The sequence below is a fragment of the Hyperolius riggenbachi genome, chromosome 2 (genome assembly GCF_040937935.1).
Source record: "Hyperolius riggenbachi isolate aHypRig1 chromosome 2, aHypRig1.pri, whole genome shotgun sequence".
NCBI lineage: Eukaryota > Metazoa > Chordata > Amphibia > Anura > Hyperoliidae > Hyperolius > Hyperolius riggenbachi.
The window spans coordinates 194,026,376-194,049,733 of NC_090647.1; the positions used below are offsets into that span (position 1 = coordinate 194,026,376).

Below are 23,358 nucleotides of genomic sequence, written 5' to 3' on the forward strand. Positions count from 1 at the left end.
CAAAAGTATTCGGCCACCTTGAAGTTTTCTACATTTTGTCACATTACTGCCACAAACATGAATGAATTTTATTGGAATTCCACATGAAAGACCAATACAAAGTGGTGTACACGCGAGAAGTGGAATGAAAATCATACATGATTCCAAACATTTTTTACAAATAAATAACTGCAAAGTGGGGTTTGCGTAATTATTCGGCCCCCTGAGTCAATACTTTTGCCACCTTTTGCTGCAATTACAGCTGCCAGTCTTTTAGGGTATGTCTCTACCAGCTTTGCACATCAAGAGACTGAAATCCTTGGCCATTCTTCTTTGCAAAACAGCTCCAGCTCAGTCAGATTAGATGGACAGCGTTTGTGAACAGCAGTTTTCAGATCTTGCCACAGATTCTCGATTGGATTTAGATCTGGACTTTGATTGGGCCATTCTAACACATGGATATGTTTTGTTTTAAACCATTCCATTGTTGCCCTGGCTTTATGTTTAGGGTCGTTGTCCTGCTGGAAAGTGAACCTCCGCCCCAGTCTCCAGTCTTTTGCAGACTCCAAGAGGTTTTCTTCCAAGATTGCCCTGTATTTGGCTCCATCCATCTTCCCATCAACTCTGATGAGCTTCCTTGTCCCTGCTGAAGAGAAGCACCCCCAAGCATGATGCTGCCACCACCATTTTTGACAGTGGGGATGGTGTGTTCAGAGTGATGTGCAGTGTTATTTTCCGCCACACATAGCGTTTTGCATTTTGCCCAAAAAGTTCCATTTTGGTCTCATCTAATCAGAGCACCTTCTTCCAAATGTTTTCTGTGTCCCCCACATGGCTTGTGGCAAACTGCAAATGGGACTTCTTATGCTTTTCTGTTAACAATGGCTTTCTTCTTGCCACTCTTCCATAAAGGCCAACTTTGTACAGTGCACGACTAATAGTTGTCCTATGGACAGATTCCCCCACCTGAGCTGGGCCTCTTGACTGCATTTCTGATCAGCGCTCTCCTTGTTCGGCCTGTGAGTTTAGGTGGATGGCCTTGTCTTGGTAGGTTTACAGTTGTGCCATACTCCTTCCATTTCTGAATGATCGCTTGAACAGTGCTCCGTTGGATGTTCAAGGCTTTGGAAATCATTTTGTAGTCTAAGCCTGCTTTAAATTTCTCAATAACTTTATCCCAGACCTGTCTGGTGTGTTCTTTGGACTTCATGGTGTTGTTACTCCCAATATTCTCGTAGACAACCTCTGAGGCCATCAAAGAGCAGCTGTATTTGTACTGACATTAGGTTACACACAGGTGCACTCTATTTAGTCATTAACACTCATCAGACAATGTCTATGGGCAACTGACTGCACTCAGACCAAAGGGGGCTGAATAATTACGCACACCCCACTTTGCAGTTATTTATTTGTAAAAAAATGTTTGGAATCATGTATGATTTTCGTTCCTCTTCTCACGTGTACACCACTTTGTATTGGTCTTTCACATGGAATTCCAATAAAATTGATTCATGTTTGTGGCAGTAATGTGACAAAATGTGGAAAACTTCAAAGGGGCCGAATACTTTTGCAAGCCATTGTATATATGTCTTCTAGATGTATTCTTCTTGAGCTATATGTACTGTGCCAAAACCAGTTCTGTCATGCTTGGTGAAATAAAAGGATTCTGAATACAATTTTGACCTCATTGGTTTATTTTTACCTCGGGTTCACTTTAATAAGGGGTGCAGAAATATCTACCTATATCTTGGTAAATTGACCTCTTATACATGTACTTTGACGTCTCCACTCCACCCACTACCCTCTAGATTGTAAGCTTGCAAGGGCAGATACCTCCCCATAGTGTTTCCAGTTTCTGTTGTAATTTATCAAATTTGGTCATGTCTCAAACTTAACTTCAATTGTATTTTGAAGCAAATGAGATAATTGCAATGTCTTATATGCCATCAGCAAAATTCTGTCTTGCAGAGTTGCAGATATGCATGTCAAATGAAAAATCATATGAAATGTGAAAACAATATTCTATTTCAAATTGGTGAGCCATAATAAAACTAAGTTAAGTTCCATTATCTGCCCAGAAAGCCTTTTGGATATACTGTACCAAGTAAATTGTACACTATGCCAATTCAAACAGCTGAAAACTAAGACGTGCTGCTAACAAGGTGCACCCAAAATGAAAAGGTTCTGCCTAAACAGTGAAGTTCCCAAAGGCTGAAAGTGACTGAGCATAGATTCGCCAAAAACACTTCTTCAGTTTAAATCCTCTCAAGGAACACTCCACCACAAAGAATGGGATGAACCAGTCACTGCATTGTTTATCAAGTTTCACTTGATTCCTCATGACAACCATTTAAACAATGAATGTTGGGAAATATCCCTCAAAGAATCGGCAACAATGGCTGGGATCAGAGCCTTTATATTTACTTAATACTCTTTAAAAGGGAGAAACTATTTCTTCCTGAAGGGATTAGAGGTCGTCTTATAAAAGACACCTGCAAACAAAACAAGTGTCAAAAGATCTTTATCATAATTGATATCGCTGTTGTTGAAATGCAGATCTACAACAATGGCAGATTCAGCATGTAACCTGAGTTAGTTGTATAATACCAGGTGATCATTGCTTCTGGCTAGTTCTTAAGCACAAATAGAGTACAATACTGATACTGCCAAAAATGTAAACGCAAAACTATGCTGCATATTTACAGCTAATGTGTACCTATTAATTATGCATGTCCATATATCATTAGCCACATTGCAATTGTGTCCTTTCAAAACAGCAGCCAAATATTCAGTGGTGTTATGTTAGCGGAGCTCCGCCTTCCAAGCAGGAGATGCATGCACAGCCTGCGCGCGATCTCCTGCTAGCCCCATAGATGGCCGTTCACGCCAATCGGCATGGAGCGGTCCTGGGGCTGTTACACTGCTCACGCCAATTGGCGTGGAGCAGTCGGCAAGTAGTTAATGAATCAAGCTATCCAGGTACTCTGTAGTACTGGTTCAAGCATGATCCCATAGAGCCATATCAATCCATGCCATGCACTGATGAGGACTACAAAGTCTGAAACAGCGCTGTATGAATGTTGGACTGGTGAATGATTCTGCCACAGAATCACTATTCAAGAGCGGTTCTGGATATGTGTCTGGCTCTCAGAGACATAAAGAGATGATTTGCATATTCAAAAGTGATGCATCTAAGAAACCCACACAACCACGGGAGCCAGGTTGAGGCAGGAATGAGGCTGGTAGAACTTGGTTAAGGGTAACAGGCAGTGGACTGGACAGTCTGGCAAGATAGGATCAAGGATAAAAGGCTGCAAACTGGACTGACAAGTTAGCATGACAAGTTCAACGGTAATAGGCTGAGGAATGGACTGACAGGCTACTGGAAAAAGGGATACATTTAAAAGCCTGTGGTCTAGAGTGACAGGCTGGCAGGGTGATGTTTACTGGAGCAGAGAGGGAGCTGGGCTGAAAGGAAGGCAGGGCAGAGTTAACTGGAGCAGGCTGACTGAACAGGGCTAAGGCTAACTGGAGTAAGGAATAGCATGACAAGCACACTGGAGCTGTTATGAGCCAACAGCACTGAGTCCAGTTTAGCCAGAGTTTAACCACTTAATGACAACCAGACTTATAAAAACGTCCTGCTAGAGCCTTCCTAATGGCTCCATGACATTTTTATAAGTCAAACAGTGTTGCTGCCGCTGTGCGCATGCACGTGCGTGCTCCCGCGCGTGCATTCCCGTGCACATGAGATTAGTGAGAAGAAAAAAAAACATAGAAAAAATACACCTTTATTTTCAAATAATATATTGTCAACATACTTTGTACTAGGGACATAATTAAAATGTTGTGATAACCAGGACAAATAGGCAGATAAAATGTGTGGGTTTTTTGTACAGTAGCAGTGTTTATATTAAAACTATAGGGGGTGACACTGGAGAAATAGTGTAATTTTTTTCATTTTTTCCTTGTTTTTCCCTTTAAAATGCAGAGAAAATAAAGTAATTACTGAAAACAAATATTAACCCCAAAAAGCCTAATTGGTGGTGAAAAAAACAAGATATAGATCATTTCATTGTGATTAGTAGTGTTTAAGCTATTGGCGAATGAAAGGGATGAGCACTGAAAGGTGAAAATCGCTCTTGTCTGTTAGGGTAAAAACCGCTTTGGGGTGAAGTGGTTAAACAACCCTGGATTTTGTGCTAACCTGCCCCACACACATGCAGGTAGCACAGCCCAGAGAAAAGTTGAGGACAGTGACTGCGCCATTCTGGAACACGCCCAGGACCACCTTGGGGTGGAGACACCAGAAGTCTCATGGCTGAGAATGGTTCAGAAAGACTGGTGAGTAGAATATCTTTCTAGACAAGTAATAAGAGCAGAGGAGAGTGGATCCAAGGCCACCTTCAGTATGAAAAGATATCAATGGCAGAGTGCTCCAAAAGCAATTAAGAAGAACATGCAGGTACCTCTTGAGACATGTTTGTACATTCACCATTCATTGCAGTTGATTTTAACCACTTCAGGATCACAGTTTTTTTCCCCTTAAAAACCAAAACAATTTTCACATTTCAGCGCTCCTCCCATTCATTCAGCGATAACTGTATTGTTACTTATCACACTGATATAACCTATATATTGTTTTTTGCCATAAATTAGGCTTTCTTTGAGTGGTACTTTTTGGTATGAATTATTTTATTTTATATGCATTGTAAAGGGAATAATAAGAAAAAAAAATCATTATTTATCAGTTTTCACCCATTATAGTTTTAAAATAAAATGTGCTTCGATACATAAAACCCACACGTTTTATTTGCCCATTTGTCCCGGGTTATTACAACGTTTAAATTGTGTCCCTAGTACAATGTATGACAATAATATTTTATCTGGAAATAAAGGTATATTTTTTCCATTTAGGGATTTTGAATAGTATTTCTCTTATTACAATACTTTTTTTTGCAAAATTAACAGTAATATAGCCTCATGACATACATATTAGAAAAGTCCCTAAGGTAACTATTTATGTAAAAAAAATGTAAATAATATCATTTTTTTTTTATTTTTTTTAACAAGTGTTTTATTTTGGTAACTGTGGGGCAGGGATGAAAGGGGTTAAAAAAACTAATTATACATTTTCTATGTAAAACAGTATAGTGGTATAATTGGGTGTATTTCTACTTTTTGACCACAAGATGGTGCTACTGAGACCCTGTTCTATTAATAGAAAAACGGAAGTATCGGTCTGAGAGCTTGCATCAGGTTCTTTAAACTCTCTGAAACCACAGGCATGGTGATCAGGGTTGAGAATGGCAGATTCTCACATCCCGATCACAGATGGAAGGGGCTGCGACAGTGAAGCGAGCGAAAATGGCGTGGGGATCATGAACGCAGCGGTGAGGTAACAGTACACATATATACCCTCCTGATCTGCTGTTGTACAAAATAAACAAAATACTAAAAATCCCCCATTAGGAGATGGACTAGTCAAAAACTGTCAGTTCTGTCAGATTTCTACTACCTACTGTAATTGACAGCAACATAGGAAAAAAGTAATTTCTGGCTCATTTTACTCTAGAAGAAACATACTTCTTTTTTCTGTGTGTTTACATGTATTTTACATTTTAAAATGTTTCACGATAGTGGTCCTTTAAAGGGAACAATGTTTTCTTTAAAATAAAATTCAGTATATAAAAGCCTATAGAAGTATGGTTTCTGTAGATACCGGTATAACTTATTTACAACTGTCATATATGCCTTCCAGAGTCCCGATTTCAGCCAAAGCAAACTTAATAGGAAGCGTGAGAAGACAATGTCATCTGTGCTGTGATACGTGATTTATAGGCTTTATTAAATTGCAAGTGTAATAAATGAACATCCTCCCCACCTATTTGGTTCTTAAACCATAACACCTTTGAAAGCTATCACTCCTTAGAAGGCGTAATTAGCAGTGGATTTACTGCACGCACACACGGCCCAACCCCATATACGCAGGCTGTAACCCTTCAGCTGCCACAGTGATCCCGCTTGACAGTAGAGTCCTGCCTTGGCCATAGGCAAGAAAAAGGAGTTAAAAGCAATCATGATCAAGGACAGCGTTTACAAGCTTACAGAACTCCCATATTTACATTCTTACTGTTATTAATCTAGTTGTACAGGTTAATGATACATATGTTGTATGCATAAAAGCTAGAACTGGAGCAGCAGCCAATAGCATTATATTGTAATACCTTTGATCTCTTACAATCTTCTTGGCACATAAATCTTTTGTGTCTTCGGAGATTATGATCTCGAGCTACAGTTTTTTCTTTTATTCCTATTAAGAAATCATTATTTTTACCTTATTATTGCTAATCTCTTCTTTCTTTACAAATAACCACTCCTGGTTTTGTTCGGAAAGGTGCAGTAAACAGAGGCTTTGCAAAGCCAACACACATTTCACATTTGCTTAATCTTTGTAGTCGTTCCGTGAGAGAGGATTGTTTCTACAAGGCTCTGACATTTCACAATGCATCCCTCAGCTTGCCAGACTGCTGCAAGGCAAACCAGCAGGAGCAAAGTGATAAAGAGGGAGAAAAGAAATGGAACTTCTACCTTCTGCACTGAGATGAGCATCACAGGAAAAAAAAAAGTCACACCACACTTTTTATTACAAAATGTTTCTATAAAAATACCACAAGCGGAATGAAGCCATCAATCTGTTAATATTAAAGGGCAATTCTTGCCATACGACGACAGGCAGGGCTGAAACAGATGTTGGAAACTCCTCTGATCCTTCTGCACCTGTTGTAATATACTGCTAGGATTGGTCAATGAGATGCAAATCATTTTGAGTTGATGCAGCATTATGCAAATTGTGTATGCTAAGTTATGCAGTTTGAAAATGAACCAATCAAATCCTGCTGAGGTAAAATTTGATTGGTCCATTTTCTTTCCTGTGCTAGTATCTGAATGCTATATTGGACATCACACACAAATGATAGTTGCCTCACATTCTCTGCCTCTCTAAAAGGTGTCCATACACATTTTTTTCAGTCAATATCTGGACAATACGATCATTTGATCGAATCTCCCAGAAATCAATGCCCCAACATGCCGGCTTGATTGATCATTAGATACATTTTTGGTAGAAATCAATCAATATTACTGTAACGATTGCAGTATTATTTCCGTGGTCAGCACACAGGACGTGCGCCGACATTACGGAAATCCTCCACAAGCGTGTAAATAGAGAGAACCCAGCTATGGTGCTATGCACCTGTAGAGGGAGATTCCCACCTGCAGATGGAGTTGTGGAGTGCAGACGAACACAGCCTCTGCACTACCACAGACGCCAGATGGGAATTGAATGAGTTGAAGCAATGCAGGGCAAGATCGCCCCTCAAAGAGAGAGAACACAGAGACAGAATGTATGTGTGTCCACCAATCTACTCGTCCACCCAGCGACGGTGGACACACAACAATGGAAATGAAGTGGGAACGCAATCGCCAGAGTGGCGATTGCCAATAGTGACACAAGACCGAGCAGAACAGAGCACGAGAGTAGCAAGAAGGCACAGCAAGTAACAGCAATAAGAACAACAAGGAAAATAACAAACGCTAACTAAATGTGAACACCGCACTCATTCGCAACAGCGTTTAAACACGATCACCGCGCGTTAGGCGCCCAGTGATAAGCGTGCCACCCTAACTAACCAAAGAAACACAAACACGAAATAGAGAACGCGAACGCTTGCTAAACGGGTACTTCACCGAGCCTACAGCAAGCGTTTGTACCAGACAAGACAGACAGATGGAGCAGCCAGTAGCAACCGCAGCTCTGGCCTACACTCCCAGACTGACAGAACAATTTCCTGTCGACCGCCGCCGGCAACAAGACAATCGAGACAGAGAGACAGAACAAGGCAATACAGATAATACAACCTGACTGCACTAGAAGGGATGCCTAGTGCAGTCCCCAGGAATTACCCTAAGATAATTTTTAGCAAACAAGCAAGGCTGATTCTCCAGGAGAGTTTAGCAGGAACAAACCTTCATGACCAGCCAGGGATTCAGGGAGAACATGGTATTTATACTGCAAGCCTTCAAAGGAGACAGCTAAGCAATTTACATGACAAGTGTATGCAAATTCCTCAGCAGAGCAACTCTGAAACTTGCAAAGTGAAGACAGGTCTCTTTTCCAGAGACCTGCAGCATTCAGACCTAAAGAATGGACAAACAGCTGTCTGCCCGTGCAGACAGCTGAGCAGATCATTACAATTACCAGACAGAATTGGTTGGGAGCAGTAGCAGATCAATGGTCTCGAACAGTGCAACGTTCATGCAGAAATCAATTATTATTCCGAGTGCAGTGCATGGAGGAATTCAATCAAATGGATCCTTCTCTGATCAGATTATGATCTGAAAGGGATCTATCATTTGGCTGCATAGACAAGTATATGGCCAGCTTAAGTCCACCAAAGTTCAAGTTTTCCCTAGACCCATCAGCCGGACCTAACAGAGCAGGTACCCAACCACAATGTATTCTCAGCTTTCAGCCAAAACATTACTCTATCTAAACTATTTTTTACACATAGAGGATCATATTAAAAGACCTAATTGAATTTGATTTAATTTGAAGAAACACATGATCATGACTAGTGATCTTGTAGTTATGACTAAGTTAGTTAAATATGAACTTTAGTGCATACAACGTAATGAATAAAACTGCTTTTTTTACTATATTCATTTATAAATTGTTTGGTTAAAGTTTTCCCATTGTAAAATCTTACATCGCCCTGATTACATTGTCGAGGTAAATCACTGTGGATTTTTTCCCCCTCCTCTGAAAAGGGCAGGAACATCACATGATCTACCAAAGTGCACTGGGGGAGAAAGCTGCATGACATCATAGCCGAGACTCAACATCACTGGGAGGTTCAAGTTACAAACCAATAGGACATTACAGTTTATATTTAAGTATGCTCAGCCCCATGAAGCACTAAGTCTGTACTTACAGTCGAGCATCAGTTTTCTGACCTTCATTAGCATAATGGAGTCCGGTTTGCCCCAGAGTCATGCTCCATGCAAAGTCACTAGAACTTGACCTGGATGTTGTGGATGCACCCACCCCTATCCTCCTACATCACAACATTATCCTCTCTCCATCTATCCCCCACCATATTATTAGTAAGAGCAGTAAGGGGAACAGTTGTCATAATGTGGGCAGAGAGAGATGGCAGCCAAAACATACAGGTAAAATTCCAGCGATAGAACAAAAAAATTCTATACTGTGTTGGCTAAGACAGACGCGTGAGCAAAAAAAACCCCCAAAAATATAATTAAAAAAAGATGCAATTTAAAAATGTTGGGCAGACCCCAATGGTTATTTCTAAAGATGCCTAGATTTTGGAAAGCTTGTAACATGAATCTTTTATAAGCACCATTAAAAGGTCTCCTCCTGCCTCTCGACTATCTCCTCCTGGATGTCAGCTAGGTTCCTGAAGCTTAACTTGGATAAGGACTCAAACCCCCTAGCAGCCTTTTCTAAGCGCTAGTGATTTGAAAAAGCTCTTGCTAATGCAATGCTATGAGGTATTTTTATAAAATCACATTGCTCTAGTGGGATCACACCCATAGCATTACATTAGCATAAGCTTTCCAAATCACAAAGCGCTCAGAATAGCCCTCCTAGTGGGTTCCATGCCTAAAACTGAGCACCTTACTTTCCCGCCCCGTGCTGCACCACCCCTCCCAGATATTCACGTCATGATCAACAGCACCTCCATCTTCCATACCTCCCAGGCCTGCTGCCTAGGCATCACCCGAGACTCTGCTCTCCTTCAGCCCCCACATCCAAAATGTTACTAGAGCCTGCAATTTCCACCTTTGCAACATCTCCAAAATCCGTCCTTTTCTGACCCCAGACACTACCAAGCTTCTCCAAATGATAATGATTTAAATATTCAACTTAATGTAGAGTGTGATCTGTTATTCCCTTTTTGGATATTGAGATTGAAAAACACGATGGAAAATATATTACACGCACTTTTTTTAAGAGCACTGATAGAAATGGATATTTATCCACTAAAAGCTGCCATCACCCGCAATGGCTAAAGGCAGTCCCTAGGGGGCAGTTTACACAAATTAGAAAAAAACTGCACTAGAATAGAGGACTATATGCAACATTCACATAAACTGGTGGAAAGATTTATGGAAAAAGGGTACACAGAGGAAGAATTATATAAAGAAGTAATTGAAGTAGGGAAAATAGATAGGGGTAGATTAATCAAAGGGGATAGAACACAGGGGGTTGAAACATATAGAGTTCCGTTTATATCAGAATATTGCAGCCAACATAGACAGTTGTAAGTGATAATAAAAAAACATTGGCACATACTAAAGGAGGACAGGGTGCTGCAGAAGATCCTTCCAGAACGACCACAATTTATTTATAGGAGAGCGCCCAGCCTGAAGCAGATCCTAGCACCTAGTTTGGTGGAGGGCCCAGGGAGGGGGGATGGAGCATTTTGGAGGCAAAAAGTTTTTTCCTCTGTAGGGGGTGTCAGGCATGTGATGAGGCCAACGGCAGCAGGAGGACAGGGGTGGTGTCCTTTACTAACCAGGCAAAATTTAAAATCCTGCAAAATATAACATGCAATAGTGTGGGGGTAGTATATATGCTTTGGTGTGACTGCAGGAAGCAATATATTGGAAGGACCACCAGGACATTAAAAACTAGAGTTCAGGAACACATCAGAAATATTAAGAAAGGATTTGGGGGGCACAGTGTCTCTGAACATTTCAGGACACACTATAATTGTGACCCAAAGGGACTCCAATTCTGTGGTCTTGAGAAAGTTAAATATAGCTGGAGGGATGTCATAAAGTGAGACACATATCACGGAAAGAGACCAGGTGGATTTACAGCATGGGATGCCTGCAGCCGGGAGGACATAACTTTGACCTGGACCTCAATTGTTTTATAGCGGATAATTATTTCCCCACCTCCTATTGCAATGACCATTACACTTGTAATGGAGGTGGGGAAATAATTATGCATAGGATGATGTAATATAAAGTACGAAATGACCTGTGCATAGGTGTAACGAACGGTGAAGCACAGAGAGGATCTGATTACCGGTGATTTGCAGTATCACTGGGAATACAGATGTATACCAGATTATAAGTGATCTGCAGTATCACCGATAATCCGATATACCAGCTAACCTCTGTTCACCTGAGTAGAGTGTAGTGTTTGGTGTAACAGTAACACTTAGAGGACTGGCCTCAGTGCAGTGAGGAGTACTGCACGGCTTCCTTCCGACGGCCTGAACTCTCCAAGGCGGGAGGAGTCGGGCTGACAGTAGGAAGGTAAGTCTGAAAGTAACACTCAGGAGGTAGTGTCACTAACAGGACGGGGAACCGCCTCCAATAGTAAGGTCCGTTCTCGAGGTCGGACAAGCCAGGTTGTAACACACGGACAGATAAAGTACAGAATCAGAAGGCAGAGGCGGAGTCTAGGTACAGGCAGGGTTCGGCAACAGGGTATCAGAAATATCGAGGTACAAGATCAGGAGGCAGAAGCAGAGTCTAAGGACGAGCCGGGGTTCGGCAACAGAGTATCAGAATGGCATGGTACAAGATCAGAGTTCAGGAGGATAGTCAGGCAGGCAAAGAGTCATAACAGATAATCACAATCAAACTAGTACTTTAGCTATCAACAGAATCTAGCTAAGTGTAGGATTACAGCTCCAGCTGGTCCCGGCACACTTAAGGATCTGACTACAGGTCTGCGTGCTCCCACGTATGTGTTTGCAACGCCAGACAACCAGCAACTGAATAAGCAGCAGAATATATAGTTGCTGGACTCTGCTGCCCCGCCCGAACCATTCAGCCAATCATGAGTCCTGCAGGAATCAGCTGACCTTCCTGATCAGCTGACACTTCCTCTGCAGGTATAAAGGTCCTGAATTCAGGCCCGCGCGAGCATAGCTCTCCATCTGCCTAGGTGCACTAACAGACCCAGCCACACCAAGCACATGCTGCTGCATGCAAACAGCCGCTTTGCTGTCAGGACATGCGGCGGCTTTTCCGCGTTCCACCACACAACCAGACGCGTGCAAACCGCCGCGTAGGACGCAGAGTCAGCCGTCTAGCTCTTGGCACACGTGGTGGCTTTTCCGCGTTTCCTCACAATAGGATGATGCAATAGGTGAAATATACAGAGGATATATGTAGACATTGTAATGATATAAGCTATTTGAACATATATGTAATATGGAGGATTACTCACTGAATAATGTTTGTACAATATAAGTGAAAGGCTGTATAATGCAAGTGATGGATTGTCTGCCAAGAGGTATAAGCTGCTTAACATTGTTTTAAGATGAATGTTTTAAATATATGTAAATGGGCTACCCCCCTCTGCATAGCAGGAGCACGGGGACTCGAGTAATGGAGTATGGTGTCTGATGTGAATACACCAATGACAGCCCCGGAGCGATGTAAACAAAACACAACTACCAATGGAGGGGCCGGAATGATGCGAGGTAAGATTTCCACGTCATGAAGGACTGAGCCAATGGCAATCGTGAGGCAGCAGCCAATCAGCGCTGCAGGAGTGGGAGGTGAAAATCCCATATGACTAAAGGAAAGGGCCAATAGTAGCGCGAAGCGCACTCGCGCATTGACCCAATGAGGCAAGGCGAACGCTGGCGGGCGGCCAATAGCGGCGCACGTATGGTATTATGTTTCCTAGTACAGCGCCCAGTCCCTGTACCCCTGATGAGTTACGAGGCAGTGACGAAATCCATCGGGCGGGGACTGGACGTACTAGGAGTTACACGGAGACATGCTGGGATGGCAGTATATGCTGGAGTGGAGGGGACAGCGCTATAACAACAACATGGTCCAGGACTGCCCAGTTAGGCAATGGGGGAGAGCCCGTATGAAAACTCTATGCCACTTAAACATCATGGAGCATGTGAGTGAAATGTTTTAAATAAAGATGCTATTGTTTTTACGGAATCACGCTATGAGAGGATTTTTTTGAGGTACATGCTGCATGACACTGGGACAAAATCTGGTAATCCTGTGTGGAGAGGCGGCACCAGAATCCTGAGGCACCGAGGCTCCTGGATATGTGCGCATTTGGCCAATCTAAGGCTCTCTGCACACTGCAAATCCGTTTTTTCCGATTCTGATTCCGATTTTCAATTCCGATTTTCCCTGAATACATTCAACAGAAAAACGGATCAAAAAATGCAGCATGCAGTTATCGGAATCGGATGTAAAAAACAATTAAAAAGCGGAATCGGAGTTGGAAATGCATGCAGTGTGCAAGAGGCCTAATAGTGGCCAAATTATCTGGTGACTCTGCATGCTGTTCGGTGTCTATGGTGGAGGATCGTACACACCAGATAGGAGTCTGCACTTGAACCTCAGAAGGATAAATGTATTTGGATGTGCGCTACAGCAATGCCCTACTATGTGGCCTCCCCTTGAAACGCATTGCACCCCTTCAATCAGTCACGAATGAAGCAGCTAGACTCATCCATTCTTCCCATTTGGGATAAGTTAAAAAAAACTAGCCATTCAATAAATGAATCCCAAAAAGTCAATACATATATTTACTTGATGACATTGCAAGATCAGAAACCAACATCTCCAAATTATGGGCTTGTGATTAGAGATGGCCCGCACCGTTCGCCGGGTGAATCTCTCTGGGCCCTGTACTACTTCCGGGTCGCTATGATGTCATGCACATGCGCAGAAAGTGCTCGGCAACAGGAGCGCGATCTAGGACGCGCACTGCTGGGCCAGCGCAGGCATACTACTCCGGGTCATAGCGACCAGGAAGTAGTACAGGGCCCAGAGATGCTGAGATGTTTGCCGGCGAACCGTTCGGGAACTGTTCGCAACATCTCTACTTGTGATTAGTGATGGATATAAAACTGAAACAATGCACCTTTATTTCCAAATAAAATATTGTCACCATACATTGTACTAGGGATATAATTACACGTTGCAATAACCGGGACAAATAAAATGTGTGGCTTTTATCCAGAGTTTTATGTTTTATTTTAAACCTAATGACCCCAAAAAAATTTTTCTCATTATTCCCATTAAAATACTTTTACAATAAAATAATACTTAGCATAATGTACCATCCAAAGAAAGCCTAATTGGTGGTGGAAAAAAACAAGGTATAGATCATTTTGTTGTGATAAGTAGTGATAAAGTTATTAGAGAATGAATGGGAGAAGCGCTGAAATGTGAAAATTCCTCTCGTCCATAAGCTGTAAACAACCCGCGGGCTGAAGTGATAATTAGAGTGTCCAACTCATGTGGATTTCCCATGCCCAAATACAGAAGATTGTGTAGGGCTCTGGGAGTTTCAATACGTAGAGTATACTAAATACATAATAAATATTGCATGATACATAGATTTTAATGTGTTATTCTTCCAAAATACAGCCCAAAGCCAGATGGCCTCCAGTTTAGTAAATGTTGGCAGTAGGTAAAACCTAGCTGGAACCTGCCCCCCCCCCCCCCTCTCCCCCATTCCTTTAGACTGTAAGCTTGCAAGGGCAGGGCTCTCTTACACTTTTGTGTGTAATTTGATTTTGTTATTCATTTTGTGCCTTGGAATTTGTTCTACATTTTATTCACTATGTTACATTTGTCGATGTAATTACCAATTTCATATTTTGTACTAGTGTCTATGTTTAGTGCATACCATTGCCTGTCAATACTAATAACTAAAATAATCTAGACTTTTTGCAGCAAAAACACTTATGTGACACAGTGACTTTAAAACTATCCTGTAATAGAATATTGTAATCTCATTACAATATTGTAAAGCCAAACATTGTTTTCATTTTAGCTGCTGTTAGTATGAACAATTTTAGTGTTTTTCTTTATTGCCGACAGTGTCCCTGGTGATTTCTGAAAGGATTGATGGCAAAAACAACCCAGCATTTATGATTTATATACGGTGGCAATAATATTTTTATTAGATTTTATTAGAATAGAGTCAATCATTATATTGAGTTTAATGTCTAATATACAGTGGCTTGCAAAAGTATTCGGCCCCCTTGAAGTTTTCCACATTTTGTCATATTACTGCCACAAACATGAATCAATTTTATTGGAATTCCACGTGAAAGACCAATACAAAGTGTTGTACACGTGAGAAGTGGAACAAAAATCATACATGATTCCAAACATTTTTTACAAATAAATAACTGCAAAGTGGAGTGTGCGTAATTATTCAGCCCCCTGAGTCAATACTTTGTAGAATCACCTTTTGCTGCAATTACAGCTGCCAGTCTTTTAGGGTATGTCTCTACCAGCTTTGCACATCTAGAAACTGAAATTCTTGCCCATTCATCTGTGCAAAACAGCTCCAGCTCAGTCAGATTAGATGGACAGCGTTTGTGAACTGCAGTTTTCAGATCTTGCCACAGATTTTCGATTGGATTTAGATCTGGACTTTGACTGGGCCATTCTAACACATGGATATGTTTTGTTTTAGACCATTCCATTGTTGCCCTTGCTTTATGTTTAGGGTCGTTGTCCTGCTGGAAGGTGAACTTCCACCCCAGTCTCAAGTCTTTTGCAGACTCCAAGAGGTTTTTTTCCAAGATTGCCCTGTATTTGGCTCCATCCATCTTCCCATCAACTATGACCAGCTTCCCTATCCCTGTTGAAGAGAAGCACCCCCAGAGCATGATGCTGCCACCACCATATTTGACAGTGGGGATGGTGTGTTCAGAGTGATGCGCAGTGTTAGTTTTCCGCCACACATAGCGTTTTGCATTTTGGCCAAAAAGTACAGTTTTGGTCTCATCTAATCAGAGCACCTTCTTCCACATGTTTGCTGTGTCCCCCACATGGCTTGTGACAAACTGCAAATGGGACTTCTTATGCTTTTCTGTTAACAATGGCTTTCTTCTTGCCACTCTTCCATAAAGGCCAATTTTGTGCAGTATACGACTAATAGTTGTCCTATGAACACATTCCCCTACCCGAGCTGTAGATCTCTGCAGTTCGTCCAGAGTCACCATGGGCCTCTTGACTGCATTTCTGGTCAGCGCTCTCCTTGTTCGGCCTGTGAGTTTAGGTGGACGGCCTTGTCTTGGTAGGTTTACAGTTGTACCATACTCCTTCCATTTCTGAATGATCATTTGAACAGTGCTTCGTGGGATGTTCAAGGCTTTGGAAATCTTTTTGTAGCCTAAGCCTGCTTTAAATTTCTCAATAACTTTATCCCTGACCTGTCTGGTGTGTTCTTTGGACTTCATGGTGTTGTTGCTCCCAATATTCTCTTAAACAACCTCTGAGGTCGTCACAGAACAGCTGTATTTATACTGACATTAGATTACACACAGGTGCACTCTATTTAGTCATTAGCACTCATCAGGCAATGTCTATGGGCAATTGACTGCACTCAGACCAAAGGGGGCTGAATAATTATGCACACCCCACTTTGCAGATATTGATTTGTAAAAAATGTTTAGAATCATGTATGATTTTCGTTCCACTTCTCACGTGTACACCACTTTGTATTGGTCTTTCATGTGGAATTCCATTAAAATTGAATCATGAAATTGATTCATGTTTGTGGCAGCAATGTGACAAAATGTGGAAAACTTCAAGGTTGCCGAATACTTTTGCAAGCCACTGTATATATATTCAGTATATATATATATATATATATATATATATATATATATACCGTATATATATATATACCGTATATATATATATATATATATATATATATATATATATATATATATATATATATATATATATATATATATATATAGACCAGTGCCTTCCCACCCATGGCTGGATCATGACGTACTTGTTTATGGACATTTGTACCAACAGATTTTAATTAGGCTATGTTTACTTGCTTCCGGCCAAAGTGTCAACTTTTGTTTCCTTTAACTGTGACCAAAAAATCTAAATGGAATAGCACTGATAAACACATGTACATGTCATCTAAGTAAAACATAAAATAAACGTTACCTGAATGAAGTCCAAAAATGTAAAAGGCAGCAAGTCATCCAGATGTCCAATATCTTTAGAGAAACGGTTCAAAATCCTTCCTGCAATTAAAAAAAAAAAAGATAATGGCACATAAATAAGCATTGAAATTCAATCACTATGATTCTTATACTTTCTGATTCAACCAAATATCATGTTACCTTTCAGGAGTTAAGAAGTATTATCTAGGAGGTTCCTGGATAATAAATTATGTACTGTATTTCTCAACCTCGGTTTAAAAACTGTTGGAATAATTTATTAAAGTTCTTGTAAGTGGTGAATTACTAAAGTCATAGTACATTCTCAATGCAGATTGCACAATTTTACATAGATGTTTGTGAAGGTGCTTGCAGACAACTGCCTACAGACAAGCAATGTCAGAGTGTTCCTTTCCTATTCTCTGAACACTGCTATAGCGCACACCCCTTCATGAAAGATGATGTTTGCCATGAACCCACTATTGAGAACATCAACTTTTCAAGTATACCATGCCCATGAAATATAATTGTTACAAATACTCCATTTAGGAATAAAGGAACACCCCTTTATGCTTATAATTAACTAAAATGTATTCAGGCTCAATAACTTGTTTAAATTCCAAATTTCACCATCATAAATTGATGTTATTTTTTTCCAAATTGAACCTATATTGTGCGCTCCTCAATAAATTATTACTCCAGCAACACTCTAAAATTGGCTCATGTGTTTTGGATCGCTCCTAGTTTTCAAGTGTGTGTCACTTTAAATCAAAAATAAATGTATAAATAAACCAGGGCGCTCTACAAGGAAATTTAAGCCAAAAAAAATGGGTCCCTTAAAGAGACTCCGTAACAAAAATTGCATCCTGTTTTTTATCATCCTACAAGTTCCAAAAGCTATTCTAATGTGTTCTGGCTTACTGCAGCACGTTCTACTATCACCATCTCCGTAATAAATCAACTTATCTCTCTCTTGTCAGACTTGTCAGCCTGTGTCTGGAAGGCTGCCAAGTTCTTCAGTATTGTGGTTCTGTGATGCATCTCCCCCCTCCAGGCCCCTCTCTGCACACTGCCTGTGTATTATTTAGATTAGGACAGCTTCTCTCTTCTCTCTTATCTTTTACAAGCTGGATAAATCCTCCTCTGAGCTGGCTGGGCTTTCACATACTGAGGAATTACATACAGGCAGAGCTGTCTGCACTCTGCAGGAAGAAACAGCCTGACACTTCAGTGGAAGATAGCTGCAGGGGGAAACAAACACACAAATGATCTCTTGAGATTCAAAAGGAAGGCTGTATACAGCCTGCTTGTGTATGAATGTATTTTCTATGTGTGGACATACTGTACATCAATCTACTTCCTGTTTTGGTGGCCATTTTGTTTGTTTATAAACAAACTTTTTAAAACTGTTTTTAACCACTTTTAATGCAGCGGGGAGCGGCGAAATTGTGACAGAGGGTAATAGGAGATGTCCCCTAACGCACTGGTATGTTTACTTTTGTGCGATTTTAACAATACAGATTCTCTTTAAGACCTTTACAGTTCACTCAATGAAAAAGTCCCAAAACCAAGTCCATATTCCGGCTTTCTCCAAACTTTCTTATGATGCAAGCAATCCTCATATGACACAGTGATCAATAAACGCTCACCAGATTCTAGGCTGCCTTTTCAGGAACAGCTCATATCGCTCCTGGCCCAGCCAGTAGTATAACGAATCTCCTGGATGTATCCTTGATCCTCCTGTATCCTTAGAACATGGGGGCATAAGATAGACAAAAAAGCCGAAATAGTGTAATACTGTTGATTAGGGATATGGCTAAGGTAAGCACCAGTGCTCCCTAAGGCTTATGAGACACCACGTGCCCCTACACCAAACACTCAATAAAGCCTCTCACCAGACTTCATGGCTGACCCAGCACAGACCAGCAGTAGCGTTTCACAGATGTTAACAAATGGTCCTCCTTCAGCAGCAGCGTCCCTAAGACTCAAACAAGGACCAGCATAGTGTAAAACCGTTTTTTATTAAAAGGTATTTAAAAAGAAGTGCACTCACAAATTTCCAGCAACAATGCGCATATAAAAATCCTAGAGCTCGTACAGCGTCCCTCGCTCCTTAGGCTCCGCCCTACTAGTTTCGTCTCATGACTCATCAGGGGCTTGGGCCAGTCAGAGCGAGAGGACGCTTTATACCCTACCCACATAGTCACATAACATCAGGTGTCAGCATAATTTATTCATCACTCGCTGGCAGACCTTTCATCCTGCGCCACGATTGGCTGAGATACGCCTACATTACCCACCAGCCTCTAGTGGCCTAAGTCTTGAGCTCCACAATTGGCTCAGTGGTCTGCCACTCACCACCCTCCATGTTTACGCAGCCAGCTGCGCCGTACTGAGTATAACTTGAGCCTGCATAGCCCATCCCTCCCTGGGGAATCTTAAAGACACTTCGCTATTGGCCAGAGGTCTCCACTCCCAATAACATCCCCACCCAAGGGCAGTAAAATATCCAACAGCCCAATAAACTCCCATAAAACGCGTCCGACTGCCTAGCAGTGAAATCCCATAAAACGCACAGTGAAATCCCATAAAACGCCTCCTGTCCACATAACCTTACACATAGGATTTTATTCTCCCCTTAGAGCTGCATTACCCGCAATACGCGCAGTCCACCACTACATGGTGGTGGTACTACACCTCCCATCAACGTCTCAGCAGTTTACTGTCTTTGGTTAAAAAACAGCATAACTGTTCCTGCTATATCTCTCTTATCTCTTTTAAAAAAAAACTCCTAACAGGACAGCAATTGTTTTAAATAGAATTTTAAAGGGGGGAACTAATGAACAGACTAGATCTTCCCTGCCCAATGCAATTAATAGTTTACAGGGGGCACCATTCTTCTTATTATATCTCTATTAGATCTTTTGGACTCTTTTGAAAGGGACAGAATTTTAGAAAAGGGGGGGGGGGGGGGTTCCATAGACTTTCCCAACCCTTACTTTAATATGATTTATAGATTATGCATCACCTTTCATATTCACATATATAATTATACCATAATCTCCCCTTCTCAGGTAAAAATACCTCTCTATCATTACCCATCTTCAACATCTGTGGACCTGAAAAGGATGAGGTCAGCACTCACGGAAAAACCCATAACTACCGACCCCATCCTTCATACCCTTGGGGCCAGTCCGAATACCAGGGGGGTGACCACACTGTGCACATTAGGTACCCACCTAACTATGCGCCATTTTACCATCCCAACATACTTAGGAATGACCCTACTCTGGGAAAGGTACTCCCGGCACACCCTAAATTCATTTACAGACGAGCACAGAATCTACAACAAAGGTTGGTGAAAACATATGTGGATGGTCCCAGAGTTGTGAATAAGACAGATATGTGGGGTAATGTGGGTTTTTACCCCTGTCAGCAATGTACCACGTGTGAAAAAGCACAGGGTATAAGGGTTAAAGATGTCACATCAAATCAAACAGGAAGGAGGTTTAAGATCAATGAGTTTATCCACTGCTGCAGCTCGCATGTGGTTTATCTGTTATGGTGCCCATGCGGGCTGCAGTATGTAGGACAGACAAAAAGGACACTAAAAACACGAGTGGGTGAACATATTGCTAACATCACTAGGGGTTTTGAGGGACACAATGTGTCTAAACACTTCTTAGAAAAGCACGATCGTAACCCAGCACTGTTAAAATTTTGCGGTATCCAGAAGCTCACCACAAAATGGAGAGGATGTCATAAAATACGGGAAATTTCAAAAATGGAAACCAGATGGATATTCGATTTGCAAACATTGTCGCCTGGTGGGTTGAATGTCGAGTTGGACATCAATTGTTTCATAGCTGATGACTAAGGGGAGGTATCATTATAGATCAACATGTGACAAAAATGGGGCACACTGATTGATGCACCTTGAACTATCTGCAATGTATGTTGGGATGGTAAAATGGCGCATAGTTAGGTGGGTACCTAATGTGCACAGTGTGGTCACCCCCCTGGTATTCGGACTGGCCCCAAGGGTATGAAGGATGGGGTCGGTAGTTATGGGTTTTTCCGTGAGTGCTGACCTCATCCTTTTCAGGTCCACAGATGTTGAAGATGGGTAATGATAGAGAGGTATTTTTACCTGAGAAGGGAAGATTATGGTATAATTATATATGTGAATATGAAAGGTGATGCATAATCTATGAATCATATTAAAGTAAGGGTTGGGAAAGTCTATGGAACCCCCCCCCCACTTTTCTAAAATTCTGTCCCTTTCAAAAGAGTCCAAAAGATCTAATAGAGATATAATAAGAAGAATGGTGCCCCCTGTAAACTATTAATTGCATTGGGCAGGGAAGATCTAGTCTGCTCATTAGTTCCCCCCTTTAAAATTCTATTTAAAACAATTGCTGTCCTGTTAGGAGTTTTTTAAAAAGAGATAAGAGAGATATAGCAGGAACAGTTATGCTGTTTTTTAACCAAAGACAGTAAACTGCTGAGACGTTGATGGGAGGTGTAGTACCACCACCATGTAGTGGTGGACTGCGCGTATTGCGGGTAATGCAGCTCTAAGGGGAGAATAAAATCCTATGTGTAAGGTTATGTGGACAGGAGGCGTTTTATGGGATTTCACTGTGCGTTTTATGGGATTTCACTGCTAGGCAGTCGGACGCGTTTTATGGGAGTTTATTGGGCTGTTGGATATTTCACTGCCCTTGGGTGGGGATGTTATTGGGAGCGGAGACCTCTGGCCAATAGCGAAGTGTCTTTAAGATTCCCCAGGGAGGGATGGGCTATGCAGGCTCAAGTTATACTCAGTACGGCGCAGCTGGCTGCGTAAACGTGGAGGGTGGTGAGTGGCAGACCACTGAGCCAATTGTGGAGCTCAAGACTTAGGCCACTAGAGGCTGGTGGGTAATGTAGGCGTATCTCAGCCAATCGTGGCGCAGGATGAAAGGTCTGCCAGCGAGTGATGAATAAATTATGCTGACACCTGATGTTATGTGACTATGTGGGTAGGGTATAAAGCGTCCTCTCGCTCTGACTGGCCCAAGCCCCTGATGAGTCATGAGACGAAACTAGTAGGGCGGAGCCTAAGGAGCGAGGGACGCTGTACGAGCTCTAGGATTTTTATATGCGCATTGTTGCTGGAAATTTGTGAGTGCACTTCTTTTTAAATATCTTTTAATAAAAAGGGTTTTACACTATGCTGGTCCTTGTTTGAGTCTTAGGGACGCTGCTGCTGAAGGAGGACCATTTGTTAACATCTGTGAAACGCTACTGCTGGTCTGTGCTGGGTCGGCCATGAAGTCTGGTGAGAGGCTTTATTGAGTGTTTGGTGTAGGGGCACGTGGTGTCTCATAAGCCTTAGGAAGCACTGGTGCTTACCTTAGCCATATCCCTAATCAACAGTATTACACTATTTCGGCTTTTTTGTCTATCTTATGCCCCCATGTTCTAAGGATACAGGAGGATCAAGGATACATCCAGGAGATTCGTTATACTACTGGCTGGGCCAGGAGCGATATGAGCTGTTCCTGAAAAGGCAGCCTAGAATCTGGTGAGCGTTTATTGATCACTGTGTCATATGAGGATTGCTTGCATCATAAGAAAGTTTGGAGAAAGCCGGAATATGGACTTGGTTTTGGGACTTTTTCATTGAGTGGACTGTAAAGGTCTTAAGGGACCCATTTTTTTGGCTTAAATTTCATTGTAGAGCGCCCTGGTTTATTTATACATTTATAAATTGATGTTAACAAGTTGAAGGACCCCTAAACCCATCACAAGTATTCCAAGGGGTGCACATTGCATATGTTCAAAGCATAGGTTCTAGAAGATGGCTGCCGTAATCAGCATCATATAGGAAATTGTGCTGCTTTATTAATATGTATTTGTTTAAAGAAGAAATGTAAAAATAAATCTGGACTGCCGGTTTAGTATCACAGTATAATACAAAATGAATATTTTCCAGACATATGTTTTACATTTTAAATAAAAAAACGACAAGAAAAACAAAATAATGCAGCCCCAGTGAGTGCAGACATTGTGGCAAAGGTTCTTTAGTCAAGCAAGATCAAGAGAGATGAAGAAGGTGAAGAACAAAGGAGTATGTTCAACATGATTCATAACAGATTTGCCTGGATATCAGTAAATACCTTTTTTGTTTTTGAGGTCGGTACTTTTTTTTCTTTAAAATGTCAATTCTTTGAGTAAGCAAGTGTTATTTCTTTTTCTTTGGTTTGGCTATCTGATCAATACCCCATTAAAGAAAAATTATATTCTCTCTAAAAAATTGCTTTGGCCATGCATTCAGCGTTGCACAAATGTTTTTGAAACGTAATGTTATTAAAAATGATCT

At 41.4% G+C, this 23,358-nt stretch overlaps 1 protein-coding gene across 2 annotated transcripts in view; it reads right to left on the bottom strand.

The window, feature by feature from the left end:
• Positions 1 to 23,358, bottom strand: part of ABCC4 (ATP binding cassette subfamily C member 4 (PEL blood group)) — a 418,547-nt gene that overhangs the window by 119,097 nt on the left and 276,092 nt on the right. For both annotated transcript variants that reach the window (XM_068267922.1, XM_068267923.1), the window contains one exon: positions 16,996 to 17,075. In XM_068267922.1, coding sequence (XP_068124023.1) covers positions 16,996 to 17,075 — 80 coding nt within the window. The remainder of the gene's footprint in view (positions 1 to 16,995; positions 17,076 to 23,358) is intronic.